The sequence below is a fragment of the Pteropus medius genome, unplaced genomic scaffold, assembly GCF_902729225.1.
Source record: "Pteropus medius unplaced genomic scaffold, Ma_sr-lr_union100, whole genome shotgun sequence".
Classification (NCBI taxonomy): Eukaryota; Metazoa; Chordata; class Mammalia; order Chiroptera; family Pteropodidae; genus Pteropus; species Pteropus medius.
Window position 1 is genome coordinate 357940 of NW_024342473.1, and position 22133 is coordinate 380072.

General features: G+C 38.8%; 3 protein-coding genes across 4 annotated transcripts in view; 1 reads left to right on the forward strand and 2 right to left on the reverse strand.

Annotated features, from left to right (window-relative positions):
• LRRC34 (leucine rich repeat containing 34) overlaps window positions 1-471 on the reverse strand; it is a 14438-nt gene extending 13967 nt beyond the window's left edge. Inside the window, exon 1 of the mRNA XM_039865004.1 lies at window positions 314-471. Coding sequence (XP_039720938.1) covers window positions 314-470 — 157 coding nt within the window. The 5' untranslated portion in view covers window position 471. The remainder of the gene's footprint in view (window positions 1-313) is intronic.
• LRRIQ4 (leucine rich repeats and IQ motif containing 4) lies at window positions 469-15574 on the forward strand. Of its 2 annotated transcripts, none has more exons than XM_039865001.1 (6): window positions 469-705; window positions 2766-3816; window positions 8958-9131; window positions 10381-10519; window positions 11522-11718; window positions 15136-15574. In XM_039865001.1, the coding sequence occupies exons 2-6, from the start codon at window positions 2797-2799 to the stop codon at window positions 15286-15288; spliced, it is 1683 nt and encodes a 560-aa protein (XP_039720935.1). In that variant the 5' UTR covers window positions 469-705; window positions 2766-2796; the 3' UTR covers window positions 15289-15574. The 2 variants fall into 2 exon arrangements, with proteins under 2 accessions (XP_039720935.1, XP_039720936.1); XM_039865002.1 differs by lacking the exon at window positions 469-705 and adding an exon at window positions 715-1483.
• LRRC31 (leucine rich repeat containing 31) overlaps window positions 15524-22133 on the reverse strand; it is a 22470-nt gene continuing 15860 nt past the window's right edge. The window contains exons 9-10 of the mRNA XM_039865003.1: window positions 19610-19777; window positions 15524-16343 (exon numbers count right to left, since the gene is read on the reverse strand). Of these exons, the coding sequence (XP_039720937.1) occupies window positions 16012-16343; window positions 19610-19777 (500 nt within the window). The 3' untranslated portion in view covers window positions 15524-16011. The remainder of the gene's footprint in view (window positions 16344-19609; window positions 19778-22133) is intronic.

A 22133-nucleotide genomic window follows, 5' to 3' on the forward strand; every position in this document is an offset into this window, starting at 1 on the left:
AAAAAGGGCCCCGAGAAGACCACCCAAGCACCCTTCCGGGAGATGGTAAGAGCAAAGCGAAAGATACACGTTCCTTCAGGACAACCTATTGAACGAAAGAAGGACACTCCATGGGGCCTTGGGGGCTCTCCTGCCCGTGTTTGGGGGGCACCCTATATTTCCAGTCGCAGCTGGGGTTCCTAGGACACCCTCCAGCCCCGCCTCCCTGGGCCTGCTCGGAGGAATCAGCTAGCGCAACCCCACCGCTCTGGCCCCAGCACCCCTTCAGCGTTTCTTTCAGACCAGGCCGGCGCCGAAGGACACCCTATCTTACCGCTATTGTCGGCCGGAGCCCAGACCGAAGCGGGGCTCGGAGTGGCGGCGGGAGCGGGGTACCCGGACTTGGCCGGAATGGCACCTTCGGAACTGCCCCACATGATTCTCAAACCCCGCGGGCCGAGCGGCGGCGTTGTCATGACAACCGTGCGCATGCGCCTGTTCCGTCCCCGGCGTACTGCGCTGGGGCGCAGACGGACCGCGGGACGCTGAGCACTGCATCCAGCTGGCTGCGGGATCCCTTGCCATTACTGACATCGGCCATGAGGCTTGACTGGGCAGGTGGTAACTGCGTATGCTATGGAGGCTCTTTAGTTACCATCTCTGGGTCCAGATCACCCCGTCCAGGGTTAAAGACACGCTGAGGGTGGGCGCCCGGATTTTTTGCAGGTAGTTTTCCAGGGTTAGAGGCACTGCTGTTGGGCGGGGGTTGGGACTTCAAAAACGATTATGACACAATTCCCTCCCCAAAAGTGTGCACACACCTGTGGGAGCCACGTGCAGAAGCAGATGGTAGCACCCACATGGATAGCTAAGGGAGCATAAAGAGGCGTGGAGATCAGTCTTGTGCAGGGGCTGGGGCCATCATAGAGGCCTTTTGAAGGAGGTAACATCCTGAACTGGTCTGAGTAAACCTGCCAGAGGGCAGAATTACTTGATGCGTTCTGGAGACACACAGGTACTTGGGGCTGCCCAGGTGAGTACAGAGAATGGGGGGACAGGCAGGGCCAGATCCACGTGGAGCCCTGTACAACCTCTGAGAAGCACAGCTGTTATAGGTAGGGCACTGGGAGCCCTCAGATCGGGCGCAGCTGATGGAGAGTGAATTTGACACTACCTAGGGCAGATGAGGTCTGAAAGCAGCTGCAGTAGCCCAGGAGAGATAGTAAGGCCTGAGCTAAGGCTGGACTTGTGGATGAGAAGGGAACAGAACCCAGAGATAGGTATATAGAGTAACGTGATAAGACATGGGAGGGAGAAGACGAGGAAGGTGGGAAGAAGCCTTGTTTGGGTTACTATAGACCCAAGAGAAGCATGTCAAGAGCCCTGTAGAGAGAACTCAGGAGCCAGCCAGAGACCCTCGGTGTGAAACCAGGTTGTTTATGAACACAGTTCAAAGGTAAAAACAAAATGTCGGAATTCTCTCTCCCTCATGCTACCCTACTAGGTAAGTCTAGGCCAGCAACCCACTAACAAGAAATTGTGCTAACAGTGTGTTTGCCAATTTTGTTATTATTCAAGATGGTTTTTTGCAATTCTAGGCCCATCACATTTTCATGTAAATTTTAGGAGCAGCTTGTTAACTTCTACCAAAAAAGATTTTAAGAAAAGCTTGCTGAGATTTTGAATGGGATTGCATTGAAACAATAGATTAATTTGGAGAGTATTAATACCTTAACATTGTTGGGTGTTCTAATCCATGGACATGACTTATTTCTCCATTTAAATTCTTTCTGGATTAGTTGGTAGTTACAAAATAGTCATGAGGGTGTAAAGTACAGCATAGTCAATAATATTGTAATAACTATGTATGGTGTCAGATGGGTACTAGATTTATGAGTGATCACTTCTTAAGTTATATAAATATCTAATCACTATGTTGTATACCTGAAACTAATATAATATTGTATGTCAACTAAAATTGAAAAACGAAAAATTAAATAAATAAATGAAAAAAAAACGTTCTTGTTTGCAGCATTAGTTCACTTCAGTTCCCTGCAATTTCAAATTTCTTGCTTAGGGATTTAAGTCCCTCCCCCAGCCAGGCTTAGGGATCTAAGACTAGAAGAGGACAGGATATCTCTCTGCTTCTTAGTCCCTAAAGCCACTGAGTCGCCCCAGTCTAAAGGGAGACAACTTGCTACTGGGGTGAACTGATTCTGAATTTGAAGCTCCTCCAAATTCTAATCCACTATATCAGTTCATACATGTCTGTTAAAAGTTTGGCTGATTTCTCCTTGTCCCAGAAGGCCCTTTGCCTGTGACTTTGGAAGGCTTGCCAAACTTGAAAATGCCACTAGACTCGAAAGTCCCCATTGGTTTCAAATTTAATTCTCTTGGCCTTCTTTGTACTCACAACTCTGGTGGCTTTAAAAAAAAAAATACAATATTTTAAAATATTATCTTTTCCTAGTGCTTCCTTAATGTTTATGGTAAGAGCAATGATCTTTTGAGACCTTCTACATTCTACTTAGAAGTAGAATCAAGATAGGCATTTTTAAAAACTGAAATTAGGTAATCTTTTTATATATATATTAGCCAACCTATTAGGAGAAAAGGGAGTCTATATTTTAATTCTTCTCCCAGCATGAAACATAAAAACACATTTTATGTTGTGTCATAATGTCAAGCACTCAAATTAATCAACTAAATTTTAATTTTATCTCTCTTAAGGATATCATGTCTGGTGGTAGGTAAACTGATTTTTATCTTCTTTCACGATATTTCAGATTTTGAATATTTGAATTTTCCATCAAAAGAATGTCAAATGACACCATAAAATCAGAATATTCATCTAAAATGCATCAGAAAAACGATCCACAGCAAATCTTTGATAGGACATTTTTCATTGATGCTTCTAATCAGAGCTTGACTACCATTCCACTAGAGATCTTAGAATTAAGAGAATTAGAAGAAGTGCATCTGGAAAATAACCAGATCGGAGAAATCCCCGAGGATATTCAGCATTTAAAGAATGTCAAAATCCTCTATCTGAACAAGAACAAGCTGAGCGAGCTGTGCCCCGAGATGGGGAAACTGAGCAACCTGGAGGGCCTGGACCTGAGCGACAACCCCCTACTCTCCTCTTCCCTTCGGGTCCTCAGTTGCATCCGCACACTGCGCGAGCTTCGCCTCTACCACATCAACCTGAGTGAGATCCCCATCGAAATCTGTAAACTCCTTCACCATCTAGAGCTGCTCGGGCTGGCCGGAAATCACCTGAAATTTCTGCCCAAGGAAATCGTGAACCAGACCAAACTGAGGGAGATCTACCTGAAGCAAAATCAATTTGAAATTTTCCCGCCTGAGCTCTGTGTTCTCTACAACCTGGAGATCATTGACCTGGATGAGAACAAATTAACGGTCATCCCCGAAGAGATAGGGGACCTGCCGAGGCTGCAGAAGTTCTATGTGGCTCATAACAGCCTGTACTTTCTACCCGAATCGCTGTGCCAGTGCAGCAAACTGTCGGTGCTGGATTTGTCCTACAATCGCCTGCACTCCATCCCGCGCACCCTGGAGGAGCTCTCCGAGATGACGGAGCTTGGGCTGAGCGGGAACCCTTTGGAGAAGGTGCCGCGCCTGCTCTGCAAGTGGACCTCGCTGCATCTACTCTACCTGCGCAACACCGGCCTGCGAGTGCTGCGGCGCTCGTTCAAGCGGCTGGTTAACCTGCGCTTCCTCGATCTCAGCCAGAACCATCTGGAAAACTGTCCGTTGCAGATATGTGCGCTGAAGAACCTGGAAATCCTGGCGTTGGATGATAATAAAATATGGCAGGTACTGATTTCCTTCCTGGCTGTCGCTGTGCTCAGATCACAGGCCCTTCCTCCCCTAAATTGGTGTGGTTCTATGTCCAAACATCAGAAAATTCAAACCGACTTTATGGGTGAAAATCCAGGTTAACAAATATATCCAACAAGGTGCTCATTTACATCATTCCTCTCCCCCAATAACAATCATAATCATAAACAGTAACTAATATTTATAATATATATGTTCCAGTCCCTGGGCAAAGTGTTTTACGTGGATTATCTCATTTAATCCTCACGACTTTTTGAAGTGGGTAATATAATCCTCAATGACATATGAGGAAAACTAGGCACAAGGAACTTAACCAACTTGTGTAGGCCACACACTTCTAAGTGATGGAGCTAGGATTTCCTACCCAGAGCTGCTAGGCTCCAGGGTCTATATTCTTAACAAAGACCACCTCCTAACAGCAGATTTTCCTGACACATAAAACCTTAGGCCTTAATGTTCCATTCATGAGAAACTGCAAATACAGGTTTATCCCTAGGGACTTTCTCTCATGTGTGCAAGCTGGCATGTTCAGAAATGTTCATCGTAGCATTGTTGGTCATGATGAAGTATGGGAGACCGTCTAAATGTCAGTAGAGGAAAGAGCAAACTGTGGTACAGTTGCAAAATGGAATACTATACTATACAATAATTTAAGTGACTTGGAGCTATATGGCCAATATGGATAAATCTCAAAATTGTGATGTTTATTAAAAAGTAAAACACCAAATTGCAGAACCCTATGGTGCCATTTATAAATTTTTGATCACACACACACACACACACACATACACACTATAATAATTATACACACACACACACACATACACACACACAACACATAGTTTATGTATATTTAGGTCATAAACATAAAAATATGAACTGGAAAAAAATCATTAAATGCCTAATAATGGCTGCCTCTGGAAGAGGGTGGTACTCAAGGAAATAAGGAGGACATTGTAGAGAAACTCAACTTTAATTGCAGTATTTCATTTTAGTAACAAAACGTTTGGGCAGTGGGTACATATACATTTATTATATTTTAATATTTGGAAATTAAAAAGAAGAGATTTTGTTGTGGCGCGAATGATTCTGAGACCCACAGAGCCAATTGAGATTAATTATGAGCCTTTGTTAGCCAGCCAGCGACTGACTCTCTACCACGCAGGGTTAGAGGAGATCAGCCCCGGGGTTTGAGAGTGAGGCAGTTATAAAGCCTAGAACAAGCAAGCAGATTACAGAAGCAGAAGTTGGCCATTAGCACAATACATCACCTAGTACCACACCCTGGTTAACAAGTAAGTGGATTACAGAAGCAGACATTGGCCATCTTCATGTCTTATACAAAACACTTCCTAAACCACACCCAAGCAGGTAGGACAACTTCTGGTATCTAAAGATATTTCTTCCCTGTAGCTGACTTAGCTAGTTGGCTCACTTGAAAATTTTCCACCCTTAACAATTTCTGTTAAGTAAAAGAAAACTGTAAGGAGGGAAAAAGATTTGGAAATCAACACCTATAACCAAATAGGTCTGTCTTTCCTGACCGTGGATACCAGTCTCATGTGTTCACCATACATTAAAAAAATCCTAGGCCTGAAGATATTGATTATTTTTTAATCTTTTACTTGATTTTCAATTTCTAGAACCTTGGGGTGGGATCTTTTGTTTTCTTAATTGCCACAGAGTTTTAAAACTGCCTTCCAGGAAGTAAATGTTTCGATGGTAGCTTTAAGATTTACTTTCTACTTAGATAGCAACCAGCCTTGGAGGATTTCAGACATTCCATGAGAAGCTTTCTGCCCATCCCCCCAACTATTCCACCTATTCTACCACTGACGTAAGAAATTCTTTTTACAGTGGACAAAGTCTGTCCTTCCACATTTGGAGTGAAAGTCTCAAAATAGAAAGTGCCCTCGGGAAGAATAACACATTGACTTAATTCCTATTGAGTCATGAATACCTCATCCTTCCCTGTGAAACATTTTAAGAAATCAGGGTAGAGGGAGGGAATCACACACAGATGGCTCATTAACAAAGATAAATCTCATCCAATACCAAGTTTTATCACAAGTCAACTGCATTGAAATGTGGACATGTTAAATATTATATTGAACATGAAAATCTCTGTGTATCATTACCTATTATTCTTCAGTTCTTACGATAGTATTTGTTTTTTATCTCCCCTTCTCAATTTCCTCTTATGCTAATCTCTCCTGTAACCTCCCAATGCCTTTCTCTCCTTAATGACACACATGGCCTTTAAACCAGCTCCTTATCTCTCTCCCCTCAAAGATTTACCTGATAGGTTTCTGGCTTTTGAAGACTGACCAGTAGCTTTTTCTTGCCTAGGGTAGATAGATACAAAAATAGCTGACTTTCACCTTGTATGTAAATGGATTTTATTTTTACGGTACATTTCTATTAAGGGAGAAAAACCTAATCTCAAAATGGCTTTAATTCAGTTACAGTGTCAGCAGTAATTGTCCTCACTTGGTGCTCTGTAGGTTTTCTGTATGTACAGATTTATTTCCACTATACTTCAATATGACTCTGATGAGATTAATTATTGGATCTTGAATATCCTGCTGAGGAAACCTTTAAACATTCCATGTGCCTTGGAGAAAAAAAAAAAAAAGCTAAACCTATGAGTGAAGTAAACAGCAATAAGAGTGCAATTACTAAGTTTTAATGAAGAGGTTAGATTGAAAAATCTTTTTCCATTATTTTATACTGCACTGAACACAAATGTTTTGTGTTGAAGGGATCTACATGCCTGATGAAGAATCTTGAAATAGCCAAGGAAAGCTTAAAACATTAGTTTCTCTAGAGATTGACTTGTTCTGATTTTTTAAAAAAGTAAATAAATAAACAAAACTGTAAACATTGTACAGCATTTTTAGGAAAATGAGCCCTCACCTGCACAATAAAAGAAAAAATGTCTTATGGAAGAGTCCAGGTGTGTGGGACTTTTGCTGATAGGTTATCCCTACAGTGAGCTTGCTTTTGACCTATTCACCAATTATTTATTTCACACTTCTGTAGAGAGGTCCTAGCTAAAATGAACTACAACCATTCTAATGAAAAGTAGAGTGACAGATTAGGGAAAGAGTAGGAGGAAAACCCAAGGGCTAAAGCAGGGAACTGTGAGGAAGAATTTCTCAGGAATAAAGCTAGATAAAGGAACAGTGGTTCAAAGTGAGTTAAGCTGTTGAGCTATATAGCTGGGCTTTTTAAATTTTTTCTACAAGAAAATAGGCATCTCTATAACATAATCAATAGGTGTTTGTATCATACATTTTAAGAATGAGATTTTTCCATGTGGTTCCAGAGGGCCAGAAAGACCAATAGGTGGACGTAATAGTGACACAGATTTTGGCTTGACAAAAGAACGAAATCTGATGATTAGAGGTCTCCATCCAAGGTAATGAGCTTTTCATTCTAGGACACGATGTTTAACTGTGGGCTGGATGGTTAGCTATGGAACATATTCTACCACCATCTTAAAGGGTTAGAATAGAGGACCCTTTTAAGGCTTTCCAACTCTAAAAGTCTGGGAGTCTGTAAAATGCCTACCTAAAACCTGCACAGGGCACATGAGCCTTTCACTGGAGGTGAAATAGGACAAGATATAATAGTCTTCATTGTTTGCTTCCAACTGAGGTTTCAACTGAAGTTTCAGAATTGCTGAGTTAAAGCCTTTTAGGTAAGAGGTCATGTCACTAAATTTATCAGTTCTAATAACAATAATTATGAACATTATTATAATTGCAATATTACATGAATAACTTTAGTCCTTTTTCTTTCAGTAGTGTCAAGCATTTGCTGCACCATAGTTCAAAAATTTGCAGTAAAGTAGGTTAAAAAAATGCCCCAATTTAATACAGAGAACTCATACAACTCAATAACAACAACAACAAAATGATCCAATCAAAAAATGGGCAGAAGATTTGAACAGACACTTCTCCCTAGAGGACATACAAATGGCCAACAAATATATGAAAAGATGCTCAACATCACTAGCTATTAGGAAAATGTAAATCAAAACCACAATGAGATACCATCTCACATCTGTTAGAATAGCTATAATCAACAGGACAAGTAATAACAAATGTTGGAGAGAATGTGGAGAAAAAGGAACCCTCATATACTGCTGGTGGGACTGCAAATTGGTACAGTCACTATGGCAAACAGTATGGAGGTTCCTCAAAAAACTAAGAATTGATCTACCATATGATCCAGCAATCCCTCTCCTGGGTATTTATCCCAAAGACTTGAAAACCCATATCCAAAAAGATATTTGCATACCGGTGTTCATAGCAGCATTATTCACAGTGGCCAGGACAGGGAAGCAACCGAAGTGTCCTACGATAGATGACTGGCTAAAGAAGCTGTGGTACATATATACAATGGAATATTACTCAGCCATAAAATAGATGAAATACTGCCATTTGCGGCAACATGGATGGAGCTCAAGATAATCATGCTAAGCGAAATAAGCCAGACAGAAAAAGTTGAAAATGACATGATATCACTTATATGTGGGATATAAACCTAAAAGCAACAAATGAACAGGACAAACAAACAGAGACTCATGGACATGGATTATAGATTAGTGGTTATCAGAGGGTAAGAGGTGGGGGGTGGGGGGGAGATAGATATGGTAAAAAGGGTCAAATATAGGGAGATAGGGGGAAGGTGAAATGGGTAAAAGGGATCAAATATATGGTAGCTGAAGGAAACTGGACTTTGGTGGTAAACATACAGTAGAATATACAGATGTCAAATGATAATGTACACCTGAAAATTATATAATTGTATTAACCAATGTTACCCCAATAAATTTAATTTTTAAGAAGTTTTTAAAAATGCCCCAATTTAAAGCAGTGCATAAAAGTGAAGAGCAGAGAGTCTCAAGGGAAAAGTGCAACTCCAGCCTTTTTAGATCTACAAGTATAAATATTATATATGCAGACATACATGCAAACTTGTCATCAGTAGGAATTGCTAAATTTCTCTACTTTTTGTTTAACAGTTTGCCTCAAAACTAAAAGCCAGTTTATTTTTTTACTGTTAAAACTAATCTTGACCTGAAACTCATCTTTTTGAAATTCTTCTAGTTACCTTCAGACTTCATCTCACTTTCAAAACTGAAGACGCTTGGACTAACTGGGAATCAGTTCCTTTCATTTCCAGAAGAAATCCTTTCTTTAGAGTCTTTAGAGAAATTATACATTGGGCAAGATCAGGGAGCCAAGCTCACCTATGTGCCAGAACACATTAGGAAACTACAGGTAAGCTTCCCCAAATGAGCAGGCAAAGAAGTACATGCCCACTGATGCCATAAGTTGACTGATGCTGAGAAAACTTGGCGGTGTCCCCACAGGCTGCATGTGGCATCAAGCATACTAGATTTCCAGCTCCAAACTAACAGTCATTGTTACACTTTGAGGCTTTTACTGTCTTGCCCGACAACCTCCAGATTTATACCCAAAGAACACTTTATTGTGATTGCTATCGGATACGTCATGCTCTACTCCTTTCTACTGCATCATTTGGCACGTTTTATTTGCAGAAACTAGCCATACTGCTTTCTATTTACTTTTCACTTTTTATAAGCAGCTTCTGAAAACTGTACTATTTTGAAGTCTTAGTTATCATACAGGTGACATGACTGGGAGCCTGCATTTTGGATAGGCCATATGATCTCCCTCCCTGCATGGTTGGAAGGCAAATCATGGTTTATTTCACTGTTGTGCCAGGTTCACTGAAGTTGGTTCCACAGCACTGTCTTAAATCCTAGCAAAGCAACAAAATAACTTCATTCAAAGTAGCCATACCAGTGTGTTTTTATTTATATGCATCCTTAAAGAATTGTTATTTTTTTCATGTTCCTGATATTGCACTCTTAATACGGATAAAGTAGGTGTGAGCCACTACATAACTCCCAGTCATGGAACTGAGCAGTGGTATGTACAGCACAGATACTTCTTGCATATAACACCAGGTTTCTCTTCCTAATTCTCCATTCCTTTGCCCTATGTTAATAGAACTTGTTCATCTTGCTCCTTGTACATGTCATGACATACTCTTCAGAATCTTAGGGTGAAATGCAAACAAGTTTTTGCCCAGTGAATTTGAAAAGAGTTAACCCATTATCTGTACATTTTGGCTACTTTTACTTGGGCAATGTTGGATTGACTTTTGAGGAAATTACACTTCTATGGCAACTGCTACAGTTAGCTATGCAAAAGGGAGCAAATGATATGTGTAGTTAAATTATTTTTCCATAAAGTTCTCATGAAACAAACACTACATTCCCATGTTCTCTTTTCCTCACATAAATAGGAATCACATAACAATGGTTGAACTCAAAAATAGTTTTATTTTTTGATTATGTCCTTTAAATGTTTTTTTTTCTCCCTTTATTCTAATACATAATAACCCTCATTGAAAGAGCATGAGAACTCGCAGGTGATGTTACTTGTTATAATTCATTTAGCAATGTAAGAATTATTATGGTATACTCTCATGTTATTTCAGAGTCTTAAAGAGCTGTATATAGAGAATAACCATCTGGAATACCTGCCAATATCATTAGGATCAATGCCTAACCTGGAGATTCTTGATTGCCGCCACAATCTGCTTAAGCAACTTCCAGATGCCATCTGCCAAGCACAAGGTGAGGAATCTTCGTAGATCTGCAACCTAGAAGAGTTTGAATCCAGTATTTCCCATGACGAAGACTTCTCTGCTTTACTAAAGGCCAATTTTTGTGTTTAGAGAGCTTGGACCTACCCCATTACCTCCTTGCAGGGCTCTCTAGTGACATGGAGCAGGCCAGATACCTGACTAGTACAGCTAAGAGCCTCACAAAGGCACTTATATTCATTAGGAATTGAAGAACAAATAGCAAGTACTAATTCATCCCTATAGTCATACACCACCAACAATAATTTACTGAATATCTACTACATGCCAGAATTTGGAGTTAGGGGTCCTGCAGTAAATTTTTATTAGGTCACTAAGTCACTTGAATAAAAGGAAACATATTTCTACCAGAGTGGTGAAATTAGCAAGTGGGGAGGCTTTCAGAGCTACATCATTGACATGAAAAGTCATACATGATTCCTATTTAAACATTCGAACATTTTCTACTAGGCTAAATTATTATTTTTTATTTGTACATCCATCAATACATCCATTCACTTAAGCTTTTTCTGAGCTCCTATTGGAACCAGAATTTTTTTTTTTTTTTTTTGCCACAGTATGGTGAATCTTTAGGTTTATAGATATATTTTTAAACCATGACTGTTCTTTAATGAAAGGGAGATGAAAGAATATGAGTGGAAGCTGTTGCCTGCCCACAAAATATTCGAAGATTGGGGGTGGGTGGATATGCCATACTCAGTAATGCTCCTGCCCTTGGTCGCTGGAGGAATGAAACATTCTCAAAAATTTTTTAGTGTTTACTCTTTTCCTGTCTCTAATACTTATTTACACTAGCACCAACAATATTGAGTTGTTATAAAGAAGAGAACTTGGGTTTGCCTCATTAAATCTGATGTCTTTTGTGACATGGCACTGTAGGAAACAAACATTTCAAAGTGATTGGACTAAAGATTGCACATTTTAATTTTGCCTATTTTTAAGATAAATCTATCATCTAAAAATTTTTTTTCAGTTTTGAAAGAATTACTGCTTGAGGACAACTTGCTCACCCATCTTCCAGAGGATTTAGATCGTCTAGTAAATCTAAAGGTTCTGACACTGATGGACAATCCCATGGAAGAACCCACAATAGAAGTGTGCGCTGAAGGCAAAGAGGCTATACTGACATATCTGAAGGAGAAAAAAAAAAAGAAATTCATGGCAACAAAGGTAAAATCAGCAAAAATTCTGGATAATGTATTTACAGATGCTTTGGACAAGAGTTAGTGTTAAACACACTACAGATTACCCAGTGGGGCTTCACTTTACACATCTATACCTTGTCCTCCTTGGGATACTTTTATTTACTTTTATATCCTCAAGGCTAAGTGAGAGAGTTTTTGAACATCATCCTAGCATTTTTGTCTTTTATGTTTCTTATCTCTTTGTCACATAAGAAGCCAAAAAATAGGCAAAAGAAACCAAAACTTCAAATCCTAAGATGATCCAAAATTCTTGGACTATTCACTGGAGTAAAAAGCTGATATTAACAAAGTCAGTAAGATAAAGCTGAAAATTAGAAATGAAAGCATTTATGGAGCAGAGATCTAGAGACCAGATTTCTGCTCTGCCACTAACTAGTATCAAAGGCCTAAGAGCCCTGTTCCTCTCCTCCTTGCCTGCCAGCCCATGGAGAAATGAGGATACCCTCCACAGACCTGGAATATGTCCACTTCAGTCAATATTCAGTATTCTTTAATCAACTGGCCCAGGCCCCCATAATCTCACACCCAGATGACTGCATTAAGTCTTCTAACTAGTGTCCCTACATCCACGCCTGCTTCCCATACAATGTACCTTCTACTCAGCAGTCAAACTGGTGCTGGCAAAACATAGGTTGATCAGCTATTTCTTTGCTGAAATCAATGATTCTCCATTTTCTCTGGACTAAGAGGTAGTCTTTGTTGCAAGACCCACTATCAATGGCCCTCAACTGTATCAGACACAATGCCCTCCCTTTTATGATAAATATGTGATGCCTCCTTTGTTCTTCTGAAATTAAACTCATAATATAATCTACCCCAAACACATAATTTTAATAAATCAAAATAATGCCCGAGCTGCAACATAAAGGAAAAAGAAAAGTAATTTACATTAAAATATTTATTTGAATATGTATATATTCCAGAATGACTACACTGTAATAATGAAAATAATACCTTTTGGATACTTTCTAAAAGTATTTTGAAAAACCATGTATCATCTTATATATTTTTAAATTGACATTTAAAATTTTTTTTTTTGCCACAAAGTTTAAATCATTGCAAAGGATTTACTTTCTAGTGAATTTTAAATATTGACATCCTCAAATCAAGCTGTTAGTTCAATATTTTAAATACCTCCAATGGAATCTAAATACCACTTTGATTTGATGTCTCAGTCAACATTAATTTACAAAATACTTGAATAAGCTCTTATTTTATAGGCAGAAATTTTGTCATATCTTTTTCTTCTTGAACATATTTTAATTTTACCCTCAGAACTGATCTTAATATTTTATACATATATATATAATTTAAGTCACTTATAGATCAGCTTTCATACTTCTAGACAAGAATATTTGTATACACTAGATTTTAAAATTAATTTTTTCTGTGACCATAGCATTTTTAATGTTCTGGATTGTTATATTTTATTAGTTATGTTACAGTTGTTAGTAGAATAAAATTGACCAAAACAAAATACAATCTATTACAAATTTTGATATTTAATTATTTGACCTAGAGGATTTTTTGGAAAATACATATACAAATGAGAGAGACTCTTTCACATACTTTATATGTCCTTGCATAAATATTACTTATTGCTAGAATGAGGCAGAGTTTGGTATTGGTTCTATTCCTGTTTTTTGTTTAACAATGAAGTGCTGAGAAATCTCGTTCACATAGAGAAGTGGAGAAGAATGGAAGAAGCCTTTTGGGGGTGGGGGGCCTGTATTTTGTTTTGAGTAGCAATGCCTTACACAACTCTTGAACTTTTCTCAGATTTATATCCCCCCAAAATCAGAGAGAAGGCTCTTAGAGGACAAATCAACTGGTCTTCTTTCAATTTTCTCAAAGACAAAGAGTTAGAAGGCAGAATGATTGGTTACCCTGTTCTTAGAGCCAAGATCAACAATATTACTTAGAATTGTCCCCTTTTTTAATGTCCCAGAGGTTTTTGGAGTCCAGGGCAGCACACCTTAGTCATAGTTAGGTGGATAAGAGGTGTGCCAGAGGGACATTTATGAAGGGGAAGGTTTCGGAGAGTCAGCAGCTGTGTACCTAGGCAGGTACATATTAGGAAAGGCTATACATAGAATTGGATTGCCTCCAAACTATCCAAGCTTGCATACCTTTGGAAAGTCTTTGTGGACCAGGGTGCATGCCACTCGGTTGAAGACTGTGTGCGAAATCTGAAGACAACAAAAAGCCCTGTAAATTTCCAAAATACCTCTAGAGGGCAACATTGTTCCCCTGGAAAATTATCACCCTAACAGTCTGCTGCTTTCACTCCACATCTCATCTTTCCCATTTTCACTTTACTTGAGTCACAAACAGGATCCTTAATGTTTTTCCCCAAGCATGCTCCAGCTTTAAGGTCTTAAAACTCACTCCTCCCTCTGCCCAGAGATACTTCCCCCCGATATGAACAAGACTCCACCCACACTTAGTTTTCAGTCTCTGCTCAAATATCTTCATATTTGCCCTTGATCTACATTATATAAAACAGCATATCCCCACCTACTTCATTTATCCATTAATTCAACAAATACTTATTAAGCTTCTACTATGTGCCAGGCACTCTTCTAGGCACTGCAAAGAGATCAGTGAACAAAACAGACAAGTATCTCATCGTATTGCTTAAATTCTAGTGTGATGGGAATAAAAACATGAGCTATAAAAAAAAATTATATACTATGTTAGAAAGTGATAATTGGCACTGGGAAAAAGTTCAAGCTAAGAAGAAATGAAATTGCCAGTGTTTGTGGTAGGGGTGTCAAGGTAGGCCTCATTGGAAAAAAGACTGCCTTAGTTAGCTCAGGCTGCCATAGCAGCGTACCATAGCCTGGGGGTCTTAAACAACAGAAATTAATTTTCTCAAAATTCTGGAAGCTAGAGGTTCAGAGAGCCTACTAATAGAGGAGGGATGTTCCTGAGTAGGTGGGAGGAAATAGGATCAAGTGAGGGAAAAAGTGAGGGCTGGCTGTAGGTAGGAGCCCAGAAAATCCAGTAAAAAGCGAGAAGGCAGAGTAGAGACACTCCTGATTCTCCTTATTGTCATCTCCAGGGCAATTAACACGATCTGTCAAATTACACATTCATCTGTTTATTGTTTCTTCCTCTCACTGGAATGTGAGCTCTATAAAGTCAGTGACATTGGTATTTAAGTGCTGTTTCTCAAAAGTTTATAACATTGCCTGGGGCATAAAAGCACTAAATATTTTCTTTAAAATTTGCCTGGATGACTTGCTAATTGAGAAAGAGAGAAAATGAGGTTGAGTTCTAATCACATTCCGTTCTCCACATCTTTAAAACCACATGCCAGACCAAGAGATGTGACTACCCTAGTCCATAGTGACGCTGCTTGGATTTGTCTCCTTTTCAGATTCAAGCATGGTGGCGTGGAATAATGGTACGGAAAGGACTTGGAAAATATGATGAACTGCTAAAATTACGAAAGAAAGGAAAGAATTCTCCAAAAGATAAGAAAGGAAAGAAGGATGTAAAAGAAAAGCCTGCAAAGGGAAAGAAGAAATAATTCTACAAATTAATGGCTTGAGATAATGAACCCTGATGGATTAAGAAGGCAAAATATATAGAAATTCGATGCCTACCACACAAAAATTATTTGTAGAATTATGGTTATGTATAAAAATAAAGATTATTTTCCGGAAATATTTATGGACAAAATGTTATGATGCCTGGAAATGGCTTTAGAATAATACCAGGGAGAGGTAAATGTGGAGGATCCAAGTGAAACAAGATTGGCCATAAGTTGATAATTACAGAAAAATATGATAAATACATTGAGGTCCTTTATACTATCCTGTCTGCTTTAAAAACTTTTAATTTTGAAATAATTATATACTTGCAGAAAGTTCCAAAGAAATGTATGGAGAGGTTCATGCACCCTTTACCCTCCCTTAGTGTTGACATCTTGCATAACTGCAATAACAAAACCAGAACATCTACATTAGCGCCATCAACAGAAGTCATTCAGATTCCATCAGTTGTACATACACTCATTTGCAATGTGCGTGTGTGTAGGTCAATGCAGTTTTGTCTTCTCACATGCAGTTTTATGTGGCCTCCATACAATCAAGATACAGAATTGTTCCATCACCGCGAGTCTTCACTATGTTACTCCTTTTAGTGACACCTACCACCTACCCCTAATCCCTAAGCTATTGTCCATCTCTAATTTTGTTATTTCAAGCATGTTATATAAATTGCATCACATATGTGACCTTGGGGAATCAGCTTACTGAAAACCACCATGATCAAAGTGAATGCTGCTGCTTTGATGTTGGTCAAAGTGTTCTAGCTCTTCCTCCTGTGAAGCTGAGAGGATCCATCTTTTCATTCCTACCTCAGTGATCTCGGGGAGTTTGGTTACGGCACATAACAGGTGTCTGAACCATTGTCCACAATCTCGAAAAGTTGATGGCCGAAGGCTAATATCCAATTCAGTTAGCTCTTTGAGGAGCCACACATTTTGGCAGAAGATGGCCCATCCTTCATCACAGATGCTGTCATTATAGCTCAGGTCAAGCTTCCGCAGCTTGGTCAGATGACCTGTCTGTATCGCTGATACTGAAAAAAAAAAAATCACTCTAAGTGCTAAAATATAAGAATACTGTCTGCTGTGGCTGTTTCCCATTTCCAATAATGTAACACAATAGCTCCAGGCTTAGTAATGATAATATTGATAATGAGTAATGATTGGTTATTAGCTAGCAGCTTTATTCAGGGCATCTGAAATTACTTCAGTAACAAATTTCCTCTCTGCACATCCCTGTACAGCTACAAATGGATTTTTTTTTTCCTTTCCAGATCTCAGCCCAAAGGACATCTTTTTTTGTCAAGCTCCTGCTCTTTACTCCACTGGGCTCCCAGCCCTTCCTACAGACCTCCCTTAACTAAATGTAAGGAGTAAGGATCTTTGGCTTTAACTGAGGACCAATAATCTTCTTGCTATTTAATGCTGTTTAATTGTTCATTGCTCATTCATTCTGTCATTCTTCAGTCAACAATTATTTAATTGAGTACTTTCCATGTGCAAAATATACCTGGATAATTTCTAATTCAACTGGGAGACCTCTAATACACAGAACAATTTTCCTTTCGAATAGCACATATCACACAGTACTACCTACAATGACACTTAATAAATAATAATAATAAAGATAAGAGACAATAACTTCTGTAAGAGGAAGTAGAGGAGACAGCCAAGGCAAACAGCACATGCTTTTCTTGTCAGCCAAAAATCGGAATGGATTAGAGCTGAGATACTACAATGAAATCTCAGAGTTGCAAGGGACCTCAAAGGTCTCCTGATTCAACCTGCATCCAGATCAATGATCAGAGAAGAATCCCTTTCATAGCTTCTGTAGGGTGACCAGCATGAGTCTGCCTGAAGTACCCTTTTAGAATACCCCAACAAAGTGAAGCAGCGTTCAGCAGGAGGAAGCCCTTCCTTTGGGCCCTGATCTGCTTTCTGGTGACTTTCTCCTATTGCCCACCTAAGCCTGCTGGAAACCTCAGCTCCTTCCTCATGCCAGTTCTGCAGTGTTGGACAACGGGTCCCCTCAAATTTCCCTGCTTCAGGATTAAATGTGCCTTGGTCTTTCAATCATTTCTCACACATCATGGCTTCTGGATCAAGCGGGACGCTCCACCTCCATCACTTTCACTGGCAACAAGTTTGTTTCCACCTCCATCACTTTCACTGGCAACAAGTTTGTAAGCACTTGAGAGCTTAGCAGTACACACGCTCAGCAGCTGCGCTCATTCTCGAGATGTCCATGTCGATGTGTGTTTCTTCCTTTCTATCTTTCTGTCTCACAACATTACTCATCATATTCTTAAGACCTCACTGAGTGTTAAAGACACTATGCATACTTTTCGCTTTGGAACATTTTCTGTTGTGGAAATCTTCAAACATACAAAAAGTTGACAGATTAGGAAAGTGAACCCCACGTCCCCATCATTAGCGTCAACAGTTTATCTTCATTACGCCAGTCTTGGCTCATCTAGTCCCCTCCCCTCCATTTTTTAAAAAAATATTTTAAAGCAAAGCCCAGACATCATTTTACTTTTGCTATATTGTTTGAATTTTCCAACCATCTATTTATTATATTTTACTATTTTATATTCATTATATTTTTAAAACTCTGGGTAATCAAATCATAGGCCCTGGAAGTACTATTTTTGTAGTTTACTATATGAAAAAAATTAATGCTATTATAAAATAATAAAACAAGCCATGAATAATTAACAAATTGTTAAAGAATGTTTCTGTTAGAAATAATCAAAGTAAGACAAAAGTGACAGTGGTTAAAACTAAACATAGTAATCCTTATTATTGACTAAAAATTGAAGGAAGGAAAAAAATACACTTGGAAAAAATGTAAAAGTATAAATTCGACCTGAGGAAAAAAACTGGTAGTAAATATTAAGAAAAAACATGTAATGGCTGAAGCTATACCTAATAAAATTTGATTCAGACAAAAAAAAAAAAAAACAATTGAAGAAGCAAATTTTAATTATAGACTTTAAATGAAATAACATTATGTGTTTAAAGGTGTCTAATTCAGGAAAAAAACAAAACCAAAAGCTGAACCTTTGTGAAGATTGATAACTTTGATAAACCTCTTGTGAGAGAATTCTAAGGTGATCCCAAGATTTCCACCCTGATCCCCAGGGCTGTGAATATGATGGATTTTACTCCCATGATTAGGTTATGTTACATAGCGCAGTTGATTTTAAGAAATACAGATTATCCAAGTAGGGTTAACATAATCACACAAGCCCTTTAAAAGTAGAGAAATTTATTCAGCTGGTAGCAGAAGAGGAAGGAGGTCACAGGAAAAGCCAGAAAGATTTGAAGTGTGAGAAGCACTGACACTGTTGCTTGAACATGCAGGGCCAGGTACAGAGGGATGTGGGCAGCTTCTAATAGCTGAGAGCGGCTCCCAGTCAGGAGCTAGCAAGAGAATGGGAACCTCAGTCCTACAGCTGCAAGGAGCCAAATTTCACCACCAACAATAAACTTGAAAGTAGATTTATTCCCAGAGCCTCCAGATGAGAACTTATCCCAGCTGACACCTTAATTTTGGTCCTGTGATATCCTGAATGGAGAACCCAGACAAGAAGTGGACACATAGAAGTGCTTTTAGGGGACATTTGTGTTAAGTATTATATATAGCCTGGAATCCCACATTGCAAAAGTTATTCCTTATTCAATTCTCTTTCTGTTTTTCTAAATTGACATGGAGAAAGTGTCAGATTGGTGCTATAGAATGCCTTTAATCCCTCTCATCTCATTTTTCTAATAAATAGAGAATGAACCTCTACTCAAAGCCTTCGGCTGGCAACAGTGTAATAATGTCTATGAGAAATGATACCTATATTTCAGTTATGGCGATGATCAGTTTCCTGTTTAAACAAAAGCATTTAAGTTAAAGAGTCAATGTAAAGGAAAAGTTAAGTAATAGTGCAGGTACCAAAGTTAAGTAATAGGGCAGAATTTGCAAAGGTAGAATATAGATGCCTGAGTTTGCTAATGAGAACACTGAAGACCCTCAGGTATGGGCGGGCGTGGAGCTGAGCACCCTGCAGGAACTTCCCACCACCACATCTCTATCCGTCTTCTTTTATAACTGCCCTCTACTGTCTTTTTGGCTTTAGCATTGCCCTTCTTTGTTTTAACCAGATCTCTTCTAAGCTAATATCAGAAGAAGGGAAGCTGAGCCGAGGGCTTAGCCCCAGGCCTTCTCTACCTCTCTCCCTCTGGGCTTGCCAGGCAGGCACACTGAGCTCTGTGCGGCAGGACTCCTGTGGAACCCGTAGATACAAACCCAGGAAAGCCACATCTTCTGTCACTAGGGAACAGCTGCTCAGCCTCAGCACTTGAAGGGATGTCGAAAGCTTCAGAGTTTCCAGAAGCAGCTTCAGGTTGCCACCAATACATTTATTCCAGGAAAGGCTGAACACTTCCAGAGCAGAGAGGTGAATGGAAGCTTCAGCTAAAATGACAGCAACAAGAATAGCAACCATTTAGGGTTCTTTAGGGGTCCTAAGCCCTGAATTTGGGGAACCTAGGCTAGAGCAACATATTAACATAACAGATTCAGAAAGTTTTAGAGACTGGCTCTCCTGCCTGATATTTATGTTGTCTGTTTTTATTCCGAAGAAATGTTAGAAACCTTAGAAAGTAAAACTTAAGTGGAATTCACTATCAAGTGGGGTTTCTCTCCTTCACATTTAAGAAGGAGAAAGAGGCAAAGAGTTTGGACAGCTAGTCATCAGTCCCGGGGTGAGTCCCAGTTTTACGGATTCCACTGTAAAGTCACTGCTGAAATCCAGAGACAGGGCCAAGCCTCCCTTGACTCTGAAACACCAAAATGTATTTGTGTTTCCTTAAATGCAGTTACAGAGACAAAGGAAAGAAATAATGTATTTTGGAAAGATTTTTAAAAGGAAAATAAAAGATTTTTCTGCTTAATTATGTTTCCCCTAACATTAAAATTAACCAGAACAAGATACAGTAGTTAATTACACTTTAAATAATTTTGCCTTTTTTCTAAAAAATAAAATATTTTCAAAGGGCAAATATATATTCTTTTAAAATATCTTATAAGAAAACCCTTCCCAGTCATATGGTACAGAGACTTGTCAATAAGAAATGAAATTTTTTTCCTTATAAAAGTGATATAAATATATATTTACTTGATTTACTTTTTAATTCAAATCGAATGATAGACTTATGTTAGATGATGTAATTTAGTATAATATCTACTTGATTATGATCCATTGATTGTAATTGGAAAGAGCGGTGTCTTCTGATGACAGAAGATACAAAATTAAAAACAAAATTTTCTAAAAAATTATTCAACATTTTCCAACTAGAAAGCATATCTATGAAACATTGTGTTGTCCCCAAATTTATTTTTTGCAGAATCTTTCTAACTGAGCATTAGTCTGATCAATGGAATGTGTTGTGTGTATGCGTTTACTTAACCATTTTAAGGATTACAGACCCCTTTTAGAAGTTAATCTGTCTGTCTGTCTATCTATCTATCTATCTATCTATCTATCTATCTATCTATCTATCCACCTATCTACTTACTTAACTAATATGTAGAAATACCTAAAATGTGCTTTGGGTACTTAAGAATAAATGCAATCTTTGCCCTCAAGAAGATTACAATCTGGGGAAAATATGGACATTAAAAAACCACACTAAATAAGTACATAATTATAAATGCTGATAAAAAAATATAAAGAAGATACAGGGGTTTTTAATGTCTTAGAAGGGGATGTTTACAGTGAGACCTGAAGTCAGAGCTCCCCAGGAAAGAATGAGGAGTAGAAAATCCAGGAAACAGGAAGGCTTAGTGTTAGGAGAGAGCTCGATGATAAGAAGAAACTAAAAGAAGCCAACTGAGGCTGGGTTCAGGGAGCGAGGGGCAGAGTGGCTGAGACGTACTGGGGCCAGGTCACCCAGGCCTTTTTTGACAACATGAAGGAATTTGGATTTTACCAGAGGTGTTACAGGCAGCCATTGGGTAGTGATAAGATCCAATTTATTTTTTAAATGGAATTTATAGACTCTGTCCCCATAATAATATTAACTAACATTTAATGAGTATCTACTATGTGCCAGGCACCTTTAATAAACTTCACATGCATTAACCCATTTAATTCTTACAACTCTACGAGATAGGATACAATTATTTTATTTTACATTTTGCAGATAAAAAAAACAAAGCACAGAGGTGATCAGTACCACAAGTCACAAGAACTGGAGCCAGGATTTGATTTCAGGCAGTCTGATTCCAGGTGCTTTGGAGCCAGAAAATGTACTACACAGTCTCCTAACAAAATAATTGCAGTCAATTCTAGGGAGTTCACAGCTCCCTTTCCCAAGCCTGACTATGGACTGACTCTCTGACCTGGGGAGGGGGAGATCCATGGTCTCCACTAAGAACTCCAGATCTGAAAGGTACATACCTGCTACTTTTTCTCATCCAGACACATGGGCAATGAGATAAGCAAAGCTGGGAGCAGTACATGGTCAGGACAAAGTCTATGTGGGCCGAACAAAATATTTGGGCTAAAAATGGGCACAAGAATATCCTAAATATAGAATTTTTAGAATTTGGGGTAAATTATGTTAATTTCTACTAATAGATATTAATAAATAGCTACTTATTATAGAATACATTAATTTTATTAATAATAGCCTTTGGTCCACATATAATTCATTTTTAAGGAAGCGTCAACTGACATAACACTTGGGAGGTCAGAGAGAAGGGCTGTTTTCATCGTAATCCAGGGAGCATCAGAATTCAACCACTCTGGTCTTGTGCACGTGTGCAA